We start from the raw sequence: 21778 nt of genomic DNA on the forward strand, positions 1-21778 counted from the left end.
CCCATCCAACAGCAGAAGGTCACCGAGACCTGCTTTGTTCCTACTCCAGTCTAGCAACAGAAAACATTAAGGGAAGCTCATTCTTCTCCTGGATTGAAGGGGAGTTCCTCGGAAAACCACAAGCTGAGCCCAGCATCAGCTACAAAAAGGATGGAACAGGAGCTCCTCCCACAATAAGCACCAGAGGAAGGGCTTACTTTTTCTTCCAGGCTGAAACTCCCTTTCTCAACCAGGTGACACCAAGTCTTCAGGGAGGAGCCAGCAAGAGGCACCTAGACACAAAAGTGACCAAGCAAGGAAGCTTCTTTATCTCCATGGACGTGAGGCTTCTCTCCCCTAATGAAAACCATCCAGATTCCAAATCTGAGGAAACTCCCTCTGCCCTCTCTGGCAGCCCCAGCGGGGCCCAGTGGCACCATATAAATCAAACAGACCAAAATAATACTGTAAAGGCTCTGAAAATGAAAACGCCATTGGAACTATAGCCCATAGAAGCAGACCAGGATTCCACGATAAACCTGGGTGACTGCCTACAAAAATAAGAGATTTAAATAAGACCTGGAACCTTCTAACAGGATACTATAAAAAATCACCCATCATTTTAAAAACCACGAAAATCACAACTTGAATGAGGAGAGGTAATTGATCAGATCAGCACTGAGATGAATCAGATGTTGGAATTATCTGACAAAGATTTTAAAACAGTTAAATTATCTGACAAATATTTTTTTTTGAGACAGTTTTGATCTTGTTGCCCAGGCTGGAGTGCAATGGTGTGATCTTGGCTCGCTGCAACCTCTGTCTCCTGGATTCAACAATTCTCCTGCCTCAGCCTCTCAAGTAGCTGGGATTATGAGCACCTGCCACCACACCCAGCTATTTTTTTTTTTTTCTTATTTTTAGTAGAGACAGGGTTTCACCATGTTGCAGGCTGGTCTCAAACTCCTGATCTCAGGTGATCCACCCGTCTCGGCCTCCCAAAGTGCTGAGATTACAGGTGTGAGCCACTGTGCCCAGCTTTAAAGCAGTTTCTATAAAAAAAAGATTCAATGATCAATTCAAATCCTCTTAAAACAACTGACAAAATAGAACATCTCAGCCAATAAAGAGAAGTTATTTTTTTAAAAAATACAAACAAATGGAAATTATAGCACTAAAAAGTACAAAAACAGAAATGAAAAACTCACCAGTTGGGCTCAATAGTAGAGTGAATATGTCAGTGGATAGTTTGTGAAGTGGAGGACAGATCAATAGCATTTATCTAATCTGAACAACAGAGAGAAAATAGACTAAAAACAAACAAAAAATGAATAGACCTCAAGGACCTACAGGACAAAAGATCCAACATTCTATCATAGAGTTCCAGAAGGAAAGGATAAACATAGTAGGTCTAAAAAAGTATTAGAAGACCTCATGGCTGAAAATGCCCCAAACTTGGCAAAAGACAAAGCTCTATAGGTTTAAGAAACTGAGTGCATGCTAAACATGATAACCCCAATAAAATGCACTTAAAAACACATAATTGAACAGAAAACAAATTTGACAGTTCATTTCTGCTCTGAATCCATGAAGGGCAGAAAGAAGTGGCACATTTTCAAATACTGAAATAAAAGAATTGTCAACTCCAAATTTTTATATCCAGCAAAACTATTCTCCAGGAATGAAGGGAAAATAAAGACATTATCAGAAGAAGGAAAGCTAAAAGAGGTTGCCACTAGCAGACCTACTTTAAAATAATGACTAAAATACAATCTTTAAGCAGAAAAAAAAATTGGAGCCTTAGGAAGGAAGAGACAATAATGGAAAGAGCAGAAATAAGAGTACATATGGTAGACTGTTCTTTCCATGAATAGTTATGAGTTTTAAAAATCACATTTGAGGATTTAAATAAAAATTACAGAACTGTCTGATGCTCAGGACAACACTGTTTAAAAGTGAGTCAGGTAAAAAGACCTAAATAGAAGTCAGAAGTCCATTCAAAGCAATGGAATGTTGGTGCAGGTAGACTGTGAGAAGTTGCATATTTATATTGTAATGCCCAAAGCAATCACTAAAATAACTTTGCAAAAACAATATATTCAGAATCACTATAGATCTTAAAATATATGCAAGTAACATAAAGAAACAGAGGAATGAGAACTATAGGAAATAACCAGAAAACAAACAATAATATGATTGCCTTAATTGCCAAAATACTATTTATTTTAAATGGAAATGGTCTAAATGCATCAGTCATATCGAAGAGACTGGCAGAGTGGGTTAGAAAAATGACCTAACTGTATGCTTTTTATAGGAAATTCACTTTATTCACAGTGACATAAGTAGATTGAAAATAAAATGATGGAAAATGATTTAACACACAAACAATAAAATAAATCATGTGTGGATATACTATAGCTGATAAAATGGACTTCAGGGCAAAAAACCTTACTAGAGGCGAAGAGGGACATTAGATGATAAAGGATCGATCCATCAGAAAGACAAGTTTTCACATGAGTACACATCAGCAACAGAACCACAAAATTTAAACAGCAAAAACTGAAAGACCTGAGAGAAGAAAGAGGTAAATCTGTAGTTTTAGTTAGGGCCTTCAATTCCTCCCCCTCAGCAACTGATAAGCCTGCTGTAGATAGAAAATTAGCTGTAGATAGAAAATTAGCATGGATATTGATGATCTAAACGACAAATCTACCAATGGTGCTCAGTTTAGACAGATCAAACACTCTAATCAACACTAAAAAAACACATTTTTTTAAGGCTCCGTGGGACATTCATCAAAATAGATCATATCCTGAGCAAAAAGAAAACCTCAACAAATTTAAAATAATTGAAATCATAGAGAATGTGTTCTCTGAGCCTAGTGAAATCAAACTAGGAATTCATGACAAAACAATAGCAGGAAAATCTCCAAATGTGGAATTTAACAGTTTTTTGTTGAAAGTGACAAGCTGATTTTAGATTATATATATACATTTGAAAAAATAACAAAGTTGGAGGACTTACAATTCTTCTGTCCAAAACTTGTTCTAATGCTAGGCTAATGGAGACACTGAAGTATTGGCATAAAGTATATAGATAAAGAGATATAAAGAGAGTCCAGAAATAAATCCTTATCCATTATATGGCCAACTGAATTTTGACAGAGATGGCAGCACAGTTCTAAAGGGAAAGTTTAGTTCTTTTGAAGGTCAGTGCTGGGACATGTGGGTATCCATATATAGACAAATGAACTGAGACCCTTGCCTCACATTGCCTCCAAAATTAACTAAAAATTTATCTTAGACCTAAATGTAAAAGCTAAAATTACAACATTTCTAAAAGAAAGGAGAAAATCTTTGTGACCTTGGGTTGGGCAATGTGACAGTAAATATAGGATTCATAAATGAAAGAATTGATGTAATTAGAAGCCTTTGCATTTCCAAAGACACCGTTAAGAAAATGAAAAGATAAATAAGCCCCATACTTGCAAATCAGATAAACTGATAAAGAACTTATTCCCAGAATATAGAAAGACGTCTCACAACTCAGTAATGATGTGACAGAAAACACAATTAAAAATAGGTATGAAAGATTTGAATAGATATTTTCCTAAAGAAGATATGGCAAGCAAGTACATGAAAGATGTTCAGTATCATTACTCATTAGGGAAGTGCAAATTAAAACCACAATGTGGTATCACTATACCACCACTACAATGGCTATAATCCAAAAGACAGACAATGCCAAGCTCTGGCAAGGATGTGGAGAAATTGGGTCTTTGCACATTGCTGGTGGGAATATAAAATGATTCCACCACTTGGGAAAACAGTTTGGTGGTTCTGAAAACATTAAAGTTACCCTAAGACCCAGCAGTTCTGCTCATAGGACTCTACCCAAGAGAAATGAAAGCCTGTGTCTCACAAAAACATATATACATTGTTCATAGCTGCCGTGTTCATGACAACCAGAAACCAGGGACAATCTAGATATATCCATCAACTCGTGAATGGGAAAACAAAATTAATATATCCACCCAGTGAGGTACCACTTAGTAATAAAAAGGAACATTCTGTAGGTATGGACCAAAGCATGGATGAGGCCCAACAATACTAAGTGGAAAAAGCCAGGTGCAAAAAATTACATATTGTATGATTCCATTTTTATTAAATGTCTAGAAAAGGTAAATTTGTGGAGACAGAAAGTGGGTTTGTGGTTTCCTAGAGCTGAGGATGGGAGTGGGAATTAACTGTAAATATACAAGATGGAACTTTTGGGGTGATAGAAATGTTTTAAAACTGTTTTGTAATGATGCATAAATCTAAAAGCTATTGAATTGTACACTTAGGATCAGTACATTCTATGGTACATCAACTATGCCTCAATAAAACAATTTGTTTCTTTTTTAAAGTATATGTCCCATGAAGCCCCAAAGACCAGGGTGATTCTGGCATTTCAAACTTGGGTAATGGCTGGAGATGGTTAGAGCTGTGGAGGATCAGCCCACCAGCATGCTCAAGATTTGCTTTCTGTGATGTTTATATCTAGCCTTTTGTGTCTAGCAAGCAGCCTCTGGTGACTGGGGCCCCTCTTCTTTCCCTTACAGTTGCCCCATTCTGAGCTGGGGCTGACTGAGGCTGGAAGGAGAGCAAGGATGCCATCCCACCCTGGTGGACATTAGAGTTTGATCTCCCCTCAGCCCTGGGATAACTGAGGTCAGGATGACCACAGAATCTTGTTCAAAGGCTGCCTTCTTCTCTGCCAGCCATGCTGGGCACTGTCAGGTTGGTTGGGTGTCTGAGTGGCAGTTCTCCCTATGAGCAGTCTCCTGTTGGGTCAACCCACAGATTTGCCTCTAGAAAGCCTGCGTTTACTCTGCCTTCATCCCAGGACCCTGTTGGAGCCAAGGCTTGACCCATAAAGCTGGTAGTCAGCTCCTGGCCAACTTTGTGTTCATTTTCCCAATTAGAACCTCATGCCTGTTTGACTTAGTGCACCCCAGACTGGTTGCCACAGTACCTGGCTAGTGAACTGGACAATTATTGCCTTTACACTTGGCTTTGGCCTGAATTGTGCTCTGCCATTGCAGCCCAGGCAGTTCCTCCTGTCCCTGTTGTGCCAGGAGCTCCCAAGTCCCGGCATCCTCATCTGTCTGTCTGCTCTGTGCTGCTGCCATGGGCAAATGGGGCCCTGGAGTCTTAAGCTGTGATCAGAACAAATGTTCTTCCCTGACTTCTGACCACTTCCTCCTAAAGGGGGACAGGCAGAAAGCACAGGGTCAGGAAAAGATGCCTGGGTTGGAAACCCTCAGGCAGGGGAGGGGAAGGGCCTCCGGAAGAGGCTCGTGTGCTGACTCTGAGGCTGTGGTCACTGAACGAGAGGCCTTGCCAGGTGACCAGGGCAGAACCTGGAGACTCAAGGGAATTCCATGACTTGCTAAGAAAAGTTCAAATGGAAGGAAAATAAATATATTGTCCCTGAGGTTGGAAGTTGCCATCTTCTGGGAGGAGGTGACCCTGAGCTTTAGCAGTGGGAGGCTGTTCCTTTCCCAAGGCAGACTGCTCTGAGGATGCAGAGCAGAGAGCAGGGCCTAAGTGGTGTCTCAGGGATCTATGAGGTTAAATGTGCCCTTCCCGGGGAGGACAGCCTTGAGAGCAGCTCAACTGGAGGATATGAAATTGCTCCAAAAATGCCTGGAAACTCAGAGTAAAAATGAAATTCCCCCATTTGCACAGAGCCGTGATGCAGTCCACTCTGCAATGCCTCTCCACTGGATCCAGATGCTTTCCTTCCTGCAGGGCAAGCTAAAGAAAGTGGTGGAGAGGACTGAAGGGGCACCACAAAGGCAATTTTCAGCCAGATGTCTCCTGGCCTTTTGCTTTACCTCTTCTTATGGGGTTGAGAAAATAAAGTACTTGCCAATGAGGGAAGTTACAGTGCAGCAATGAATGGTATAGAAAGCAAGCTGATGGAAGGAGAAGCAGCAATGTATAGTTGCAGAAGCCGAGGAAGGCTGCAGAGACATTGCAGCCCCCTGACTTTGAGAGGTCCAATTCAAATGCAAATTTCACCAAAATGAACAAGCTTTACTGTGATCAGCTGTAGGGTCAGATCAATCCGCTCTTGCAGGAGCTTTTCTGGGACACGTGTCAGACAAGTCATTCTCCTCTTGAGTGAACATTCCATCTCAAAGAACACCAGAACTCTAAACAGACTTACGCTCTGCCCCAGCCATTTCTCATTGTTGCTTGCTTGGGTTTTAACCCACATGCATGCTTGTGCCCTCCCTCTGCCCACGTTCACCTGAGTAAGCAAGGTGGTGAGGATAAGGGCAGTAGACACATGGACGGGTCTCCCTGGCCACCTCCCTCTCACACCCCTGTGGTCATTACTGCCTTGTTATGTCCCTACCCTACCCCAGCACTCAGGCCCAGTATCCTTCTTCTGCAGTCCTCCAGACAGGGGTGGGAATGGGCAGGGCAGGCCTGTGAGATGGGGGTGGTTCCTTGTATAAAGAACATGTACCTGGATTCTGACAGTTTCAGTGTCAGGTCAAGTTATGCCACTTGGTGGCTTTGTGACCTTGGGCCACTTACTCAACCTTTCTGGGAAATGTTTCATCCTCCACAGACAGGTATAGACTTGCCTGTTATCACTGTTACTAAGGGTCTCCATAAGAATTTGATGAGAGAACAATGGTCGTGGACTGGTGCAGCCCAGCTCTCTATGGATTTATTTCTCATCCTCAGAGAAACTCTGCAAGGCACAATTGGTTTCCCCAGACTAAGGGTATGGATGAAGCTGCCAACGATTAGACCAATGACTAGCCCTCTATAATTTACAAACCTTCTGAATCCAAGTGATGCAGTTTGGATGTTTGTCCCCTCCAAATCTCTGTGGAAATGTAATTGCCAATGTTGGATGTGGGCTTGGTGAAAGGTGTTTGGATCATGGGGGTGGATCCCTCCTGAATGGCTTGGTCTGTCCTTGTAGTGAATGAGTTCTCACCTGATGAATTCACATGAGATCTGGTTATGTGAAAGAGCCTAGCCCCTCCTTCCTCTTAGTCTTGCTCCCTCTCTCGCTGGGTGATATGCAGGCTCCTTCTTTGCCTTCCACCATACTTGGAAGCTTCTGAGGCCCTCACCAGAGGCCCAGAAGCAGATGCCAGCACCATGCTTCTTGTACAGCTTGCAGGACCATGAGCCAAAATAAACCTTTTTAATAAATTTCCCAATCTCAGATATTCCTTTATAACAACACAAATGAACTAATATACCAGGTGACAGAAAAGCCGGCTCAGATGGTCTTGTCTGGGAAGGAACCTTGCAGAGTCACCTAACTAGAGATGTTACAGTGGGCAGGCCTCAGGGCAGCTCTAGCCAGAGGGACACAGGGTCTATCAGATTAGTAGCTTTCAGTCCCTGGCCTTCTCTGGGAAGTACTGTGTCCAGGTGGTGATGAGCACTCAGGCCAGGCAGGCTCCCCTGGGCAGGGACAGGTGCCAGCAGGGGTCAGCTCACATGCATCCATCCATGGCCTTTGTGAATGAGTCATCTTTCTTCCTAACCAGCAAGCACAACCCTGCACTCCCTGTTAGTGGAGAGGCCTCCAGCATGGACTAAGGCTGAGCAGGGGGTAGGGTCTTCCACCCAAACATGGCCCTACCTGTGGCTGGGCAGATGCTGAGGAGTCACCTCTCCCTGCCTTTTTTACTAGGACACAAGCCTGTGACCCTGATCTCACCAGCTAGTGTACGGAAATGTTAGCTCAAACAAAAATGCCAGCCTAGCAAAGCGTCTGCTGTGGACTTCATGAAGCCAGCAGGGAAATGCAAAGGAAGACCTCTCATGGCTGCAGGAGCTTCTGAGCGGCTCTAAGGATGAGCTTTTTGGGTGATGTAAGGCTAAGGACTCATGCAAACAGGAAAAGTTTCCTAACATCTCACCTTAGGCTTTTCGAACTTGCTCCAGCAGCTTTCCCTGCCAATGAAACACACAAAGTCAATTGCTGCCATATGCCGGGAACTGCTTAAAAGTGGCAGAGCTTCACTTTCAGGATGGATGAATGGTGCACCCACTCACAGGGACTCTGAAATGATTCTTTTCCATTAAGTGGATGACATATGCCATGTACATAGAATTGTCTGGTGATAGAAGTGCTTACTGGGAGTCACCTATCATGACCTTACCAGCATTATCGTCGTTATTATTATGGAATCTGCTCTCTGAGCCCTTGAATCGGGAATGGGGCAAGGCAGTACTCTCTGCAACCCAAGCGGGCAGCTGTCTAGGGGATGTTATGCTGTACTATCCTGGCAGGAAGACTTTCTCATCAAGGTCTGAGTTGAAATTTGCAGTCCTCCTCACAGGGCAGAAACATGGGCACCATGAAATACCCAAGTGGCAGCATCATCCTCCCTGGGTAGTGCTGTGAAACGTCCACACTGCACCTGAACACTGGAGACTAGGGTTGGTTGCTATTTAGCCGTTTCATACCCCTTCTAATTTAGGAACTACTCTCTCGTCTGACCCTTATAACCTTGCAAGATAGATAGCCAGGATATGGCTCCCATTTTACAGATTGGTGGGTGGAAGGCATTAGAGGCATTTATTGTAAAGGCTGTGGGGCCACTGTGGGCAGGGAGATGGCTTGGCAAATACCTCACAAAGGAGCAGGTTTTATTCTAATGTTGTGCAGAGAATGTGTGCAGAAAGTGTGCAGAAATGTCACTGAGCAGATGCAGCAGAGAGCGCAGCTGTGACCCACAGGGGTCTGGTGTCCCTTCTGGGTATGTAGGCACTCGCTTGGGTTGCAGAGAATACTGCTTTGCCCTGCTCCCGATTCAAGGACTCAGAGAGCAGGTTCCATGGTAACAATGATGATAATAATGCTGGTAAGGTCATGATAGGTGACTCCCAGTAAGCACTTACTATCACCAGGCAATTCTATGTGCTTGGCTTATGTCACCCACTTAACGTAAAAGAATCATTTCAGAGTCCCTGTGAGTGGGTGCACCATTCATCCATCCTGAAAGTGAAGCTCTGCCACTTTTAAGCAGCTCCCGGCATATGGTAGCAATTGACTTTGTGTGTTTCAGTGGCAGGGAAAGCTGATGGAGCAAGTTCAAAAAGCCTAAGGTGAGACATCAGGAAACTTTTCCTGTTTGCATGAGTCCTTGGCCTTTATCAATGGCAGCTGACGTTGGGGAGAAGGAGTATCTAAGTTGTTAATATTGTTCATTTTACTTGAAAAGATGATGGCAAATTGCCACCATAGTTTTAGAGACCAGTGCTTCCCTTTCAAGATTCCGCACATAGTGTTCTGGGCACGGGGTTATGAGGTGGCGAGTGTGCTGTGTGAAATCTTGGAAGGGGCCATAGAGATGCTTGCAAAGGAACTGATGGAACCCTACCCCATCCGTGTCAGACATCCTTCTTGTCAGAACGGAGATAGTGGACGTTTCTGGAAGTAAAATAATCAGCTGAAGCTATGCCTTTCGAAGATGTGTGGAGCAAGAAGAGCTCGGGGGGCCTGGAAGGATGTTGGCAGGACTGGAGCCAACACAGCTCCCTTAGCCTCATGCACTGAGCGTTTCTGGGTGGGGATCTTTGGCTTGACAAAAGCATTCAACATCCCTAGGTGTCCCAGGTCAGACCACAGGAAATCCCTTTGGAGTGTGTGACAGACAGCTTTGTGCCCAGGAGAAGGGGCACCTACTCATTCAAGGAGTAAGATTGAACAGAAGTCAAAGCAGCATTTTGATTTGTAATTCATATGTCCAGGTACAAAGATTGCCCTGGGCCAGAGGAAGCACCTGGAGTCTTCGAGATGGCTGGATATAAGAAAGTCTCTTGGCTCACACGGTTTGCTGCACATCCCAGAGAGGCCATGTTAGAAGGACCATTTGATGGCCCAGGGACATTAGAGGCAGGAGTGAGGACTTGTGATGCCACAGGCACCGTGGTTCAGCACAAGTTGCTTTGATCCCACATTTAGTTTTGAAAGCAGAGTGTGGCTGGATGCATGCTTCGTAGTTATAATTATGTTCTTTGGTGGAATCAGCTCAGTTTGTGCTGTTCCTCCTACTCCCCGCCTTCTGCTCCCAAATACTCTTAGTGCTAGAGGCACAAAATTCCCACCTGGCTAGCCACCTTCATTTTGGTAGCTGACATCACTTGTTCCAGACAATTTCCAGGCACATGCCCTCCTCCTTCTCTGCCCATCCTTCCCAGGATGGTCCTGGGTCTTGGGCACCAGCCACATTCTCAGTCCTCAAGACCCCAGTACCTGTGTTGGCCTCTCCTCCTCCCTTTGGGGCAGGAGTTTGGTGGTGCTCTGGATTCCTCACACTGAATCTATATCGGACTTGAAATGCTGTGGAATGTTGTTGTCTCTTTCTGGTACTTCCTCTTTAGTGAGATGGTTTAAACTGGGAGAAGCCACTGTAGCTCTGGCTCTATTAACCTTGTTCCTGTTCCAGTTTTCTTGTTATCTGTTGTCTGGGCTGGGTCCTGTGTCCTTACTTCAGGGCCAGAGGAAGCTTGCTGACATGGTTCAATTCCCATGTCCCCTTCCCAGCTGGTGACCTTTGGGAAGGACCCGGATCTCTCTGAGGCCTCATTTTCGCAACAAGGAGGGCCAGAAGTTATGGATACCAAGCTCTTTGCACAGTGCCTTGCATAGGATAGACACGAACATAGCTGCTACATTTGTTAACGTTAGTTTCTAAAACATATGGTTACTCAGAATTTGTTCAATACCTTGAGAAATCTAGGTCAGCTGCTTTGCCTGGTGTTCTGGAGCTGCTGCCCATCACTCAGGAATGCAGCCTCTTTCATGACCTGCCTGGTCTGTCCTGCCATGGTGCTTTCCAGCATCACTCTATCAGTGGGAGGCAGCTGTCTAGGGGTTGTTTTGCTGTACTATCCTGGGCAGGAAGACTTCCTTATCAAGGTCTGAGTTGAAACTTGCAGCCCTCCTCACAGGGCTGAAACAGAGGCACCATGAAATACCCAAGTGGCAGCATCGTCCTCCCTTGGGTACTAACATGAAACATTTACACTGTACCTGCACACTGGAGACTGAGGTCAGTTGCTATTTAGCCATTTCACACCCCGTCTAATTTACGCACTACTCTCTCATCCAACCTTCATAACCCTGAAAGATAGATGGCCAGGATATGCCTCCCATTTTACAGATTGGTGGATGGAAACCCGGGGAAGTAAGTAAGCCAAGGTCACCTCTCTAGTCAGAGTAGAATCAGTGTTGATGGCTTTTTGACCCCTGTTCAGCGCCTGTTCACTCAATCCAGCCACTGTGTGTCATGGAGCAGAAATGCCACGCCCCTGTGGGACGGAAGCTCCTGGGAGGCGGCCAGGCCGGAACCTGGTACCTCTTACAGCAAGGCCTCTGCACGTGCGACATCCTTCCTGCCCTGGCTGGAGCCGGAAAAATAGCCTTGCCCCACAACGGGCTCCCACAAATAGCACTTCTCTCTAATCAAACAGCTCTCTAATTTAGAGGGAGTTACCGGGCGGGCCTGTTTTCTGTCTTTCTCGGTTTGACTCACTTCAACAAAGCTTGCTCTGTTTTGTCAGAGACAAAATATAGCCCCATTCCAAACCGAGATGTAGAATAAGTTAATCATAGGATGGACTTTCTTAGCCAAAAATTCCTACCAGTCCTGTTGGCTCAAGGGGAGACACAAGATTCTGAGAGAAAGACTGTCTATCTGTCCTGTGTCAATGTGGTGATTCATTGTCCAAATGAGATCAAATTGTTGAAATATGAATTAAAATTAAATTCAGTGCAGTTTTACTGTTTTGAACAAAAATTATGATGACAAAGCAGGTCTTTTTCAGCTTAAGGAAATCCCTGAACATGATGTTACAACTGAATAAAAAATGATGTTCCAGAAACTTCCATTTTATATTAAAGAGTTAAATAATTAAATCCAAAAAAAGAACAGAGCACTTCTAGTCTACCCGTATGATAACCTTCCCTTGCATAGGTACACAGGGAGCACTCAGAAACTATTGGAAGCTACCATGGGTTTTTAAATTTTTTTTCCTTTCTCCTTTGCAACAAATCTGCCTTTGGCTTCACCGGAATCTTTTTCTTCTACAGCTCAGGGGAGACTGTCACTAGCATGACCAGCTTGGCCCCACTACAGCCCAAGAAGGGCAAGAGGCAGAAGGAGAAGCCTGACGTTCCTCCTGCAGTCCCTGCCAAAGGTAAGGAGCTGGCCTGCAGTTTCTTACCTGGAAATTGTCATTATTGATCCATGTGGGTCTGGGGTTCCATGTTGGATTAGGACAGGGAGCATAGGCAGATGGGGACTATGACATGACATTTAATGATTATGTAGTCTGGACCGTCACCTAGATTCTGGGCATAACTGGTGCTCAATTATCTCAGCCCTTAGCCCAGTATCTGGGTTGGGGGTGGAGGTGGAGAAAGAGGCAAGAGCCTCGCATAGCTTGAGCAGGGGTAAGATAAACATCTACAGATGCCTCCAGATTGGGTTTGACTTTGAACTATTAAAATGTGCCACACATGGAGGGGTGGGATGAGGAAGTCTTCTTGGTTCATTCAGGGAAGAAAGGCTCTCTGAATTTTTAAAGATGTCAACCAGGTGTCCAGTTTATTTCAAATTTGTTCTGGGTATAAAATGAGGGCTATCCTGTGATTCCAGTTCTGATTTAGAGCATTGTAAGTGAGGAGGATGGGTGTTTCTGGAGGAAAGAACTGCAAGAGTATTAGGAGAGCCAAGACTGACTATAGATAGTTCCTAAAATAACTGGTCAGTTTAGGAGATATTCATACCTCAGCAAATTTGAAAGATAGTTGGGGGAATACAAAGGTTGCCCAAAAAGTCCCTCAGCTGGGGCTTTGCGGGCTGTCCCCTAGGGACATATCAAGCCCTGTGGAGAATCCAGTGGTGGTGAGGCTGAGCACTGGAGTGGAAAGAAGGGCTGGAGGGTGTGGTCATACTGCAGGGGGATGAAAAGCATAGACCTGGGAGGGAAGGGAGCAGAGAATGCCTGCCTGGGTCAGGCATTGTAACACTCAATGCTATTCATTCTACAGTAGACATTACCCACCCTTACAAAAGTTTAAAGTGAGACTTAAGAGAGGTAAGTGGTAGATCCTGGCTTTCAGTGCCAAGTTCAAATCCTTAAATGGTTCAGGACTAGTTATATGACATAGAGGGAAAGACCTCACTTTCTTTTTCTGTTAAGTGGGGACAATAAAACCCTCCCTGATGACCTCACAGGGATGCCATGAGGATCAAGAGTTATTGCTATCAGCGCTAGTGTATGGGTAGGAAGAAGTTTCCCAGGGAAGGTTCCAGCTTCAGCCTTCACTGGGTGCATCTGGTTCTCACCTTCACACCCAACATCTGCATATCTGGCAGAGTTTTATGCAGAGTTGTTTTGTTGACCTTACTGAGGGAAATGACAACACATTCAAAGACTAGGGGAAGATCACCCCCACAGAGGGACACCTGATGATGCCTAGATCAGAAAGTTCTTCCTTGGGACCAGGAAGGGGTCCAAGACCTCTCAGAGAATGTCCCTGATGCTCATGATATGTAACCACTAAGAGTTCTGGGAGGAACTGAAAGCTAAACCCTTGACCTACTTCCACAGCTCCGATAGCCCCCACGTTCCATAAACCTAAGCTGCTGAAACCACAGAGAAAAGTCACCCTGGTAAGTAACTGTCTTCTGTATTCCTATTGTATCTTAAGCCTAAGACACAATTCAGATGCCAAAATGGTGCCTTTGTTAACTCAAACATGCAGAAAGTTTTAGAAACTTTTGTCCACAAACAAAAGCTTTCTCTCTTCTCAGGTGTCAGCTTTTAAGCCAACCTTTCTCCATCCTTAATTCCCAGAGTAACACCTTAAAAATCTAAATATTTTCTATTATAAGTGTTCTGTTCCAAAAAGAAGGATAAAAGCCATACTCAGAAATGTATAAAATAGAAAGTGGACCTGCTTGCATACGTTCACCTGGTACTTACTCCGAAACATGCTGCACATGTTTTCCAGAAAATATATCAGAGCTTTTGATTTTGAATAATTTTAGATTTCCAGAAAAGTCATAAAGCTGGCGCAGAGAGGTCCATGTACCTTCATCCACCTTCTCTTAATGTTGGCTTCTTACATAGCCATGGTACATGTGTCAAACTAAGAAATTAACATTGATGCGTTGCTATTAACTACAATTCAGACTTAACCAGATTTTGGTCTACCTGCTGATGTTCCTTTTCTGGGTGCAGGGTCCAAATCCAGGATCTCACACTGCAATTAATTGTCACATCTCCTTGCTTTCCAACAATTCAAGATGGCTCTGCAGGCTTTCTTTTTCTTTCATGGCCTTGACACTTTTGAAGATTAGTGGCCAGTAATTTTTTAGAATGTTCTTTAACTTGGTATTCTCTGAGGTTTTCTGAGCATTAGAAATGGGGTGTATCTGTCAGTTCTCACACTGCTATAAAGATACTACCCAAGACTGGGTAATCTGTAAACAGGTTTATGAAAAGAGGTTTAACTGACTCACAGTTCCTCATGGTTGGGGAGTCCTCAGGAAACTTACAGTCATGGTGGAAGGGGAAACAGGCACCTCTTACATGGAAGCAGGCAAGAGAGGGTGTATGTGAGCACAGGAAAAACTACCATTTGTAATACCATCATATTTTGTGAGAATTCACTCACTTATCATGAGAACAGCAGGGAGGAAAGCACCCCCCTAACCCAATCACTTCTCTCCCTTGACACCTGGGGTTTACAATTCGAGATAAGATTTGGGTGGGGACACAGAGCCAAATGATATCATGCGGTTATGGATTTTGGGGACAAACAGCATAGAGGTGGAGCTCCCATCTCATTGCATGATATCGGGGCACATGACATCAATATGTCTTGTTAATGGTATGCCCATATTGATCACTTGGTTAAGACAGTGTCTGATAAGTTTCTTTACTGTAAAGTTACAATTTTCTCCTTTCCAGACCCTATTTGTTAGAGGCCAGTCCCTGAGTCCAGTTCACATTCAAGCTAAGAAGAGTTAAGCTCCACCTCCAGAAGGGAGGTGTGTTATGAATTTGTGGATATGTTAAACCCACCACAGTAATTAGTAAGAATCTTAGGGGAGATATGTTAAGGCTTGCAAATATCTTGTTTTTCCTTGAAGTTTTGCCCACCAATTTTGCATTCATCAGTGGAATTTGCTTGCAGCAGACTTTACTGCGGTGCACTAAGGGTGATTTTCTATTTCCCCTTATCTTTCTAGATGTATTATTTGGAATTCTTCGATAAGGAAGAGCTGTCTTTCCTCATCTATTTGTTATTCACTAATTCCTTGATATCAGTATGGATGTGTGGATATTTATTATTTCAGTTTTTAACTACATTATTATTTATTTTGTTATTAATATTGTTAAGCAATTAGTTGTGTATGTGTGCATGAGAGAGAGAGAGAGAGGGAGACACTGTCAAAGCTATGTTAAAGTGTATATGTACTACAAAGGACCAAGACAATTTTGAGGGAGGAGTGCAAGTTGGAGGATTTATATGCCAATTCTCGAGATCTACATTAAAGCTAGTGTAATCAGAACAAGGGGGTATTAACACAAGGGCAGACAAGTGGACAAAGGAACAGAATAAAGAGCCCAAACACAACTTCCTAGGATTGTCATTTGATTTATGACAACAGTGACATTGCAGTGCAGTGAAAAAGAGATTATCTTTTCTTATATGGCGTTGGGTTTGTTGGTTATGCATATGAAAAAAAGATCTGCAGCTCCGACTCTACACCACACACAAAGGTTAACAGGAGGCGGATCATAGACATATGTGTGAAAGGTACAAACATGAAGATAACATTTCTTCCTCATTTCGGAAGAGACAAAGATGTTTTTAAAAAAGGCACATAAAGCATCAACCATAAAGGAATTGATAAAAAAATATGGATTATATTAAAATTTATAACTTCTATTTTGATTAAAGATATCAATAAAATAATGAAAAGGCAAGCTGCAGATGGGGAGAACATATCTTTATGCATGTATCTGACAAAGGTTTCTCTCACTTCCCCTCCCCTCCCCTCCCCTCCCCTTCCCCCTTCCCCTCCCCTTCCCCTCCCCGTCCCCCCTTCCCCTCCCCGTCCCCCCTTCCCCTCCCTGTCCCCCCTTCCCCTCCCCATCCCCCCTTCCCCTCCCCTCCCCCTCCCCCTTCCCTCCCCTTCCTCTCTCCTTCCCCCCTCCCCTTCCCTCCCCTCCCCTTCACCTCTCCCTCTCCTTCCCCCTTCACCTCTCCCTCCTCCTCCCCCATTCTCCTCCCCGCTCCTCTCACTTCTCTTCCCCTGCCCTTCCTTTTCCTTTCTTTCCTTCATTTTCTTTGTTCTTCCTTTTTTGAGGCAGAGTCTTGTTCTGTCACCTAAGCTGGAGTATAGTGTTACTATCTGAGCTCACTACAGCTTCTGCCTTATGGGTTCAAGTGATTCTTGTGTCTCAGCCTCTCAAGTAGCTGGGATTGCAGGTGCACACCACTATGCCAGGTTAGTTTTTGTATTTTTACTAGAGTTAGGGTTTCACCATGTTGTCCAGGCTGGTCTCAAATCCTGGTCTCAAGTGACCCTCCCACTTTGGCCTCCAAAAGTATAGGCATGAGCCAGTGTGCCTGGCTGACCCAACAAAGGTTTCTGATCTAGAACATACAAACATCTACCAATCAATAAGAAATAAAAAGACAGCACTACCAAAAAGGGCTTCTGTCGTGAGTGGCACACGTAGGGCAACTCGATTGCTTTTCGTGCGGAATCGACATCAAGAGATTTCGGAAGCATAATTTTTTGGCATTTGGGCAGCTGGTGATCGTTGAAAAAAAAAAAAAAAGACAGCACTACCAAAAAAATGGGCAGAAGTTTTAAATGCACACTTGACAAAAGAAGAATGCAAATAGCCAGTAAACTCATAAAAAGCCCTGATCCTCATAGGCATCATGGCAGTGCGATTTAAAAGCATAAAGCTAGTTCACATCCACCAGGATGATTAACATGAAATAACTTGTGTAGTTTCTCTTTTGCCTATATTTGTCTGATCCATCTGGAGTTTAGAAATGGATCCAATATTATCTGTTTGTCAGATTATTTTATTTTACCTTATGTCTTCAATTTCGACAGTCATTACTTGCTAATTTCATTGAACTTTATTACCATATTCTAAACAATTAACTTTTATTTGTTTTGTTATTTATTCCTTTTTCTTGAGTCCAGTCAGTCTCTTTCCCCTCAATACCTTTACTTGCCTTTCCATTTGAACAATTTGTCTGTGAATGGAATTTTAGTTTCATAAACTTTTTCCACTAGGTGCAGAGAAATAGGGTAAGTACTTCATAATGCATTTCTCTGAATATCCTGTATTGCTGAACATAAATGCCAATCTCACGAATGTCACCTATAATTCACTTTCTAGTAGCCACATTAAAGGAGTGACAAGTAACAGGTGAAACTGATTTTAGTGATATAGTTTAACTCACCAAAAATATTATCATTTAAACATGTAATCGATAGAGCAATTATTAATTAAATATTTTCTATTATTTTTATTGTGCCAAGTCTTCTGAATCCAGTGTCTACCTGAGACTTGCTGCACATCTTAATTCACAGCCACAGTTCTGGTGCTGAGTAAACACATTTGGCTAGTGGCTACCGCATTGGACAGTGCAGCCCCGAATGATGTACCCTCCATTGCTTCTTTGACATAATTTTTACCACCATCCCGCTCTCTCATTTCCCTTCAGCCACACTGGCCGCCTTGCTAATCCTTAAATATACCAAGCATGTTCCTGTGGCATGGCCCATGTACCCACTCTTCCCTCTTCCTGGGACATCCTCCTTAGGATCTTCCCATGGCATATTACTCACCCTCTGTGGTCTCTGATCAAACATCATGTAATGAAAAAGCTATCCTGATAGCCTACATAGAACACCACCACCCTGACATATTTCATGATTTTATTGATTAATCATCCATCTCTTCTACCAGGCTACAAGATCCATGAAGGCAGGGAGCTTGTCCTCTGTGGTTCCAGCTGTATTCTTTATGTTTAGAAATGTGTTTCATGCAATGGATATTTGTTTATGATTTTGCACACCAGCCCTGTTGAATAGGTTCTGTAATTCTACAACCATAGTTGGGTACATGAGCCTCTGAGAGTCGGTAAAGTGAGAGATGGGTGACTTACCTAAGGTCACAGAGCTTGTGGGTTGCAGTCAGGTCTTATTCCAAAATCTAAGGTTTTTACCAGGGCATTGGAAGCTTTGCCTCAGTGTGGAGTCTGGGTCTGGCTGCTCTCTGCATGTGATCCTGAACGCCTGTGTGGCTCAGCCTTCCTCCTGTCCTTGTTGCTCTGCACTTCACCTGTTCTTTAAAGGAGTCTTCTTTTGCCTGCAGTGAACCGTAGATTCTAGCAGGCTTTTCATATAGTGGGTTCCATTTGGTTCATGTCATCAAAAAATTCCTCATCAATCTACTCTGTTACCTATACTATATGGTTCTTAAATGCAGCAGCTGGCCTTTTGACTTATTTTAATAAACCACTGGCATTCAGTGGGCTTTTGGAAACTGTAGAGCATAAAGGCTGAAACAATACATTTCCCTTGGCCTTGGAGCATCATGGTTCTCACCCATGACATTCAGTCTCCTGCAGATAGACAGGCTGAGTTCACTGTCCTCTAGACTGTGTGCAGCATTGCACATCTGGGTGTGCATGTTTGTGTATGTGGCTTTTTTTTTAGATATTTTCTTTCTAATTCTGATATTTATCAACAACCTCAAGAGTGACTACACTTAATTTCCCCACCTTATGTTCTCTCTATGTTGCTCAGGATGTATTGTTTCTAATCCAGTCTCTTACCTCTGCTAATAACAAAAACAGCTGTACATTGAAGTTTCGTTCACACATCCCAGGGATAGATCAAACAAGTGCTTTCTGCGTGTCGTCATATCTGATTCTCATAATAGTATTTTCCCATTGCCCCAACGAGCTTTGCGTGTGAGAACAAGCAACACTCAGTTGAAGAGACTTGATCCATACCCATAAGGTGTAATGCCATCAGTCTTCAGGAAACAACTTTCCCTAGTGCATAGCCTGGGGGGCCCACCTCTCATTTATCCATTAAACATGAAAATCCTTTGTGCACCTGTTGGGTGCAAAATGCTGTCTTAAGCAATTTTTGGCAACTTATAAAAGTATCAGATTCAATAGCGTTTTCAAATATAGCCCTGGTCCTGACTACGAGTTTTTTGTTGTTGATTGTTTGTGTGTTTGAGCTGATGTGCTCCTCTGGGTGGGTACTCATCATAGGAAATTCTCCATCTTCACAGAAAATTGACTGGGGAGGTTATATGCATTTCAGAAGGATTCTTTATTTTATGGAAGTATTCTCAATAACAGCTCTTAAATAACAGATTTTCCCTTGATCATTTAAAATATGAAGAAATTGAAAGTTTTTATACCACATTTTCCAGAAATAAGATTAATTTGGAAACTAGTTTACACCTATAACAATTTACAATAAAGAAAGGAGCTGACCTCAGCTGAGCCTCTGTCTGACCAGTAGTTTAGAGTCAAAAATATCATGCCTAGCATCTGCAGGTTTTGGTTAATATCAAGACGGATTTTCCCAGGAGGCCAGCATTGACCTCAGTCTCAGTTTGGTCGATATTTATCTCTTAGATCAATAAGTCTTGACGGTAGCTCAAACAAAAGTTGATAGTCAACTGTTGACTCACACGAAGTTAGTGGATAATTTAGAAAATAACTTGGAGACAACTTATTTTGGGGGGCCTGGTATCAGTTTAGGTGTATAATTCTGTAATGGTTCCATGTTGCCATAATCTCTGTAACACAGTGCTTCCTGCTGGGGTCCTAGGCCACAGAGCTCCCTAGCCCCTCTGTCTAGAAGTAAATCTCGTACCCCCACTGAATCATTGACAAGAAGTGGGAAGGCTGGCGGGGAGAACCTCCAGCCTATTGTGTGCCACCTGCCACATTAGGTGATTTATAGACTCTGGGTGAAAAGCACTTATCTTTAGGTCTGCAATCCCCAAGGCATAACAAGTGGGACTCTTTTCTTAGGTTTCCAAGACAGCATTGCATTTTGAAAGAAGAGTGTAAACTAGACATTAACAGTAGTAAGAAGTTGTTAAGAAGTGATAGGACAAAAGAAGAAAAAGGTGAGGTCGGGTGCCTTGGCTCATGCCTGTAATTCCAGAACTTTGGGAGGCCAAGGAAGGCAGATCACCTGAGATCAGGAGTTTGAGACTAGCTTGGTCAACATGGTTAAGTCTCATCTCTACAAAAATGACAAAAAAAAAAATTAGCTGGGCATGGTGGCATGTGCCTGTAATCAATCCCAGCTACTCAGGAGGCTGAGGCAGGAGAATCACTTGAACCCAGGAGATGGAGGTTGCAGTGAGCCAAGATCTCACCACTGCACTTCAGCCTTTGCAACAGAGTGAGACTCCTTTTCAAACAAAAAAGAAGAAAGTGAGAAAGGCATTTTAGACATTTTAAAATCAAGGTATCAAAACTGCTTTTCCTTTTTTTTTTTTCTAAACAAAACAACCAAACACAACAACCTGCTTTCAAAGTTCTTCTAATCAGATAATGAGGCCGCGTGGATCACACAGGCTCTCTCTATCTGACAGTGTGTCCAATTTGTCTAATAAACGTTTAGTTCCCATATATCAGTGCTCCTTCATCCCCTTGGGAGTGAGGGAGTGCTTTCACGAAATTCCAGGTGCTCCCGAGCAGATGCACGGTTTCCCTTTAAATTGGGACATTGGCCCAAGCATTCCTTGAAGCCTCCTGGGGCCCTAGGAGCTAAATGCCCTACATCAAAGCTTCGGAAGCCGTGGAGCTGAGTCACAACACACTTCCAGGAAAAGCTGTCATTGCTTCCTTGTTTCAGAAGACAAGGAGAAAGCCAGAAGTGCATTTGATTTATTTTTATTGCTTTCAGTCAGTTATTGATTCAGAGGCTGAGTAGGGGAAAGAAGAAACCTTTTCCGTGATGTGGAAGCAAAACCTCAGAGTTAAAGGAAAAAGGACACAGAACTGTTACCTGAGTGGGGGAGGAGGGCAATCAGCATCCCAACATTACTGAGAGTGGTGAGTGCCAGCCTTGGAGTCGAATGAACTTGGATAGGCTCTTCCACGCCTCATCACCAACCATGCCCTCCTCCACACCTCACCTGCAAGTCCCCCCTCTACATCATTAAGCCCTAGGGTAGTGGAGGTGGTCAGGCCACCCCTGTTCTCTAGGGAGAAAATGATCTCTTTGAGCCAGAGACAAAAGGCATAGAAAACCAGGAGCACCACAGGCTTAATCACTGCACGCTTCCCAGGGGAGCACTTGCATCCTGTCTCCCCACTCTGATCCATCCTCTGCATGGCTGCCGGGGGATTTTTCTAAAACACAGCTTCATTCGTGTCATTTCCCTGTGTAAATGGCTCCCTCTTGCCTCCAGGATGAGGTGGCTTCCTATGAGTGGCAGGTGGCCCTTGTCTTGGCTTCTCAGGCTTTTTCCTTGAACACATTCACAGGCACAGCAGCCATCTCTGCAGCCCTTGGGTTCCTCAAGCCAATTCCAGACTAACCCTTCTGACTATTGACCAGACACTCCCCTTGAGTGCCCATGGGCACCTCAAATCCACCACGGCTCACACGGAGCCTATGGCCTGCCCCACACCTCAGTGTGCATAGGATATCTGCCTGTGCTCCGTC

General features: G+C 43.6%; 1 protein-coding gene and 1 non-coding gene across 2 annotated transcripts in view; both read left to right on the forward strand.

Annotated features, from left to right (window-relative positions):
- The window catches only part of VSTM4 (V-set and transmembrane domain containing 4), a 96311-nt gene that overhangs the window by 46531 nt on the left and 28002 nt on the right, over positions 1-21778 (forward strand). Inside the window, exons 6-7 of the mRNA XM_035267705.2 lie at positions 12106-12212; positions 13632-13693. Of these exons, the coding sequence (XP_035123596.1) occupies positions 12106-12212; positions 13632-13693 (169 nt within the window). The remainder of the gene's footprint in view (positions 1-12105; positions 12213-13631; positions 13694-21778) is intronic.
- Positions 16746-16923, forward strand: LOC118146582 (U11 spliceosomal RNA). The gene has a single exon (XR_004732436.1). It is a non-coding gene; the product is annotated as a U11 spliceosomal RNA (small nuclear RNA).

The sequence above is a fragment of the Callithrix jacchus genome, chromosome 12, assembly GCF_049354715.1.
Source record: "Callithrix jacchus isolate 240 chromosome 12, calJac240_pri, whole genome shotgun sequence".
Classification (NCBI taxonomy): Eukaryota; Metazoa; Chordata; class Mammalia; order Primates; family Cebidae; genus Callithrix; species Callithrix jacchus.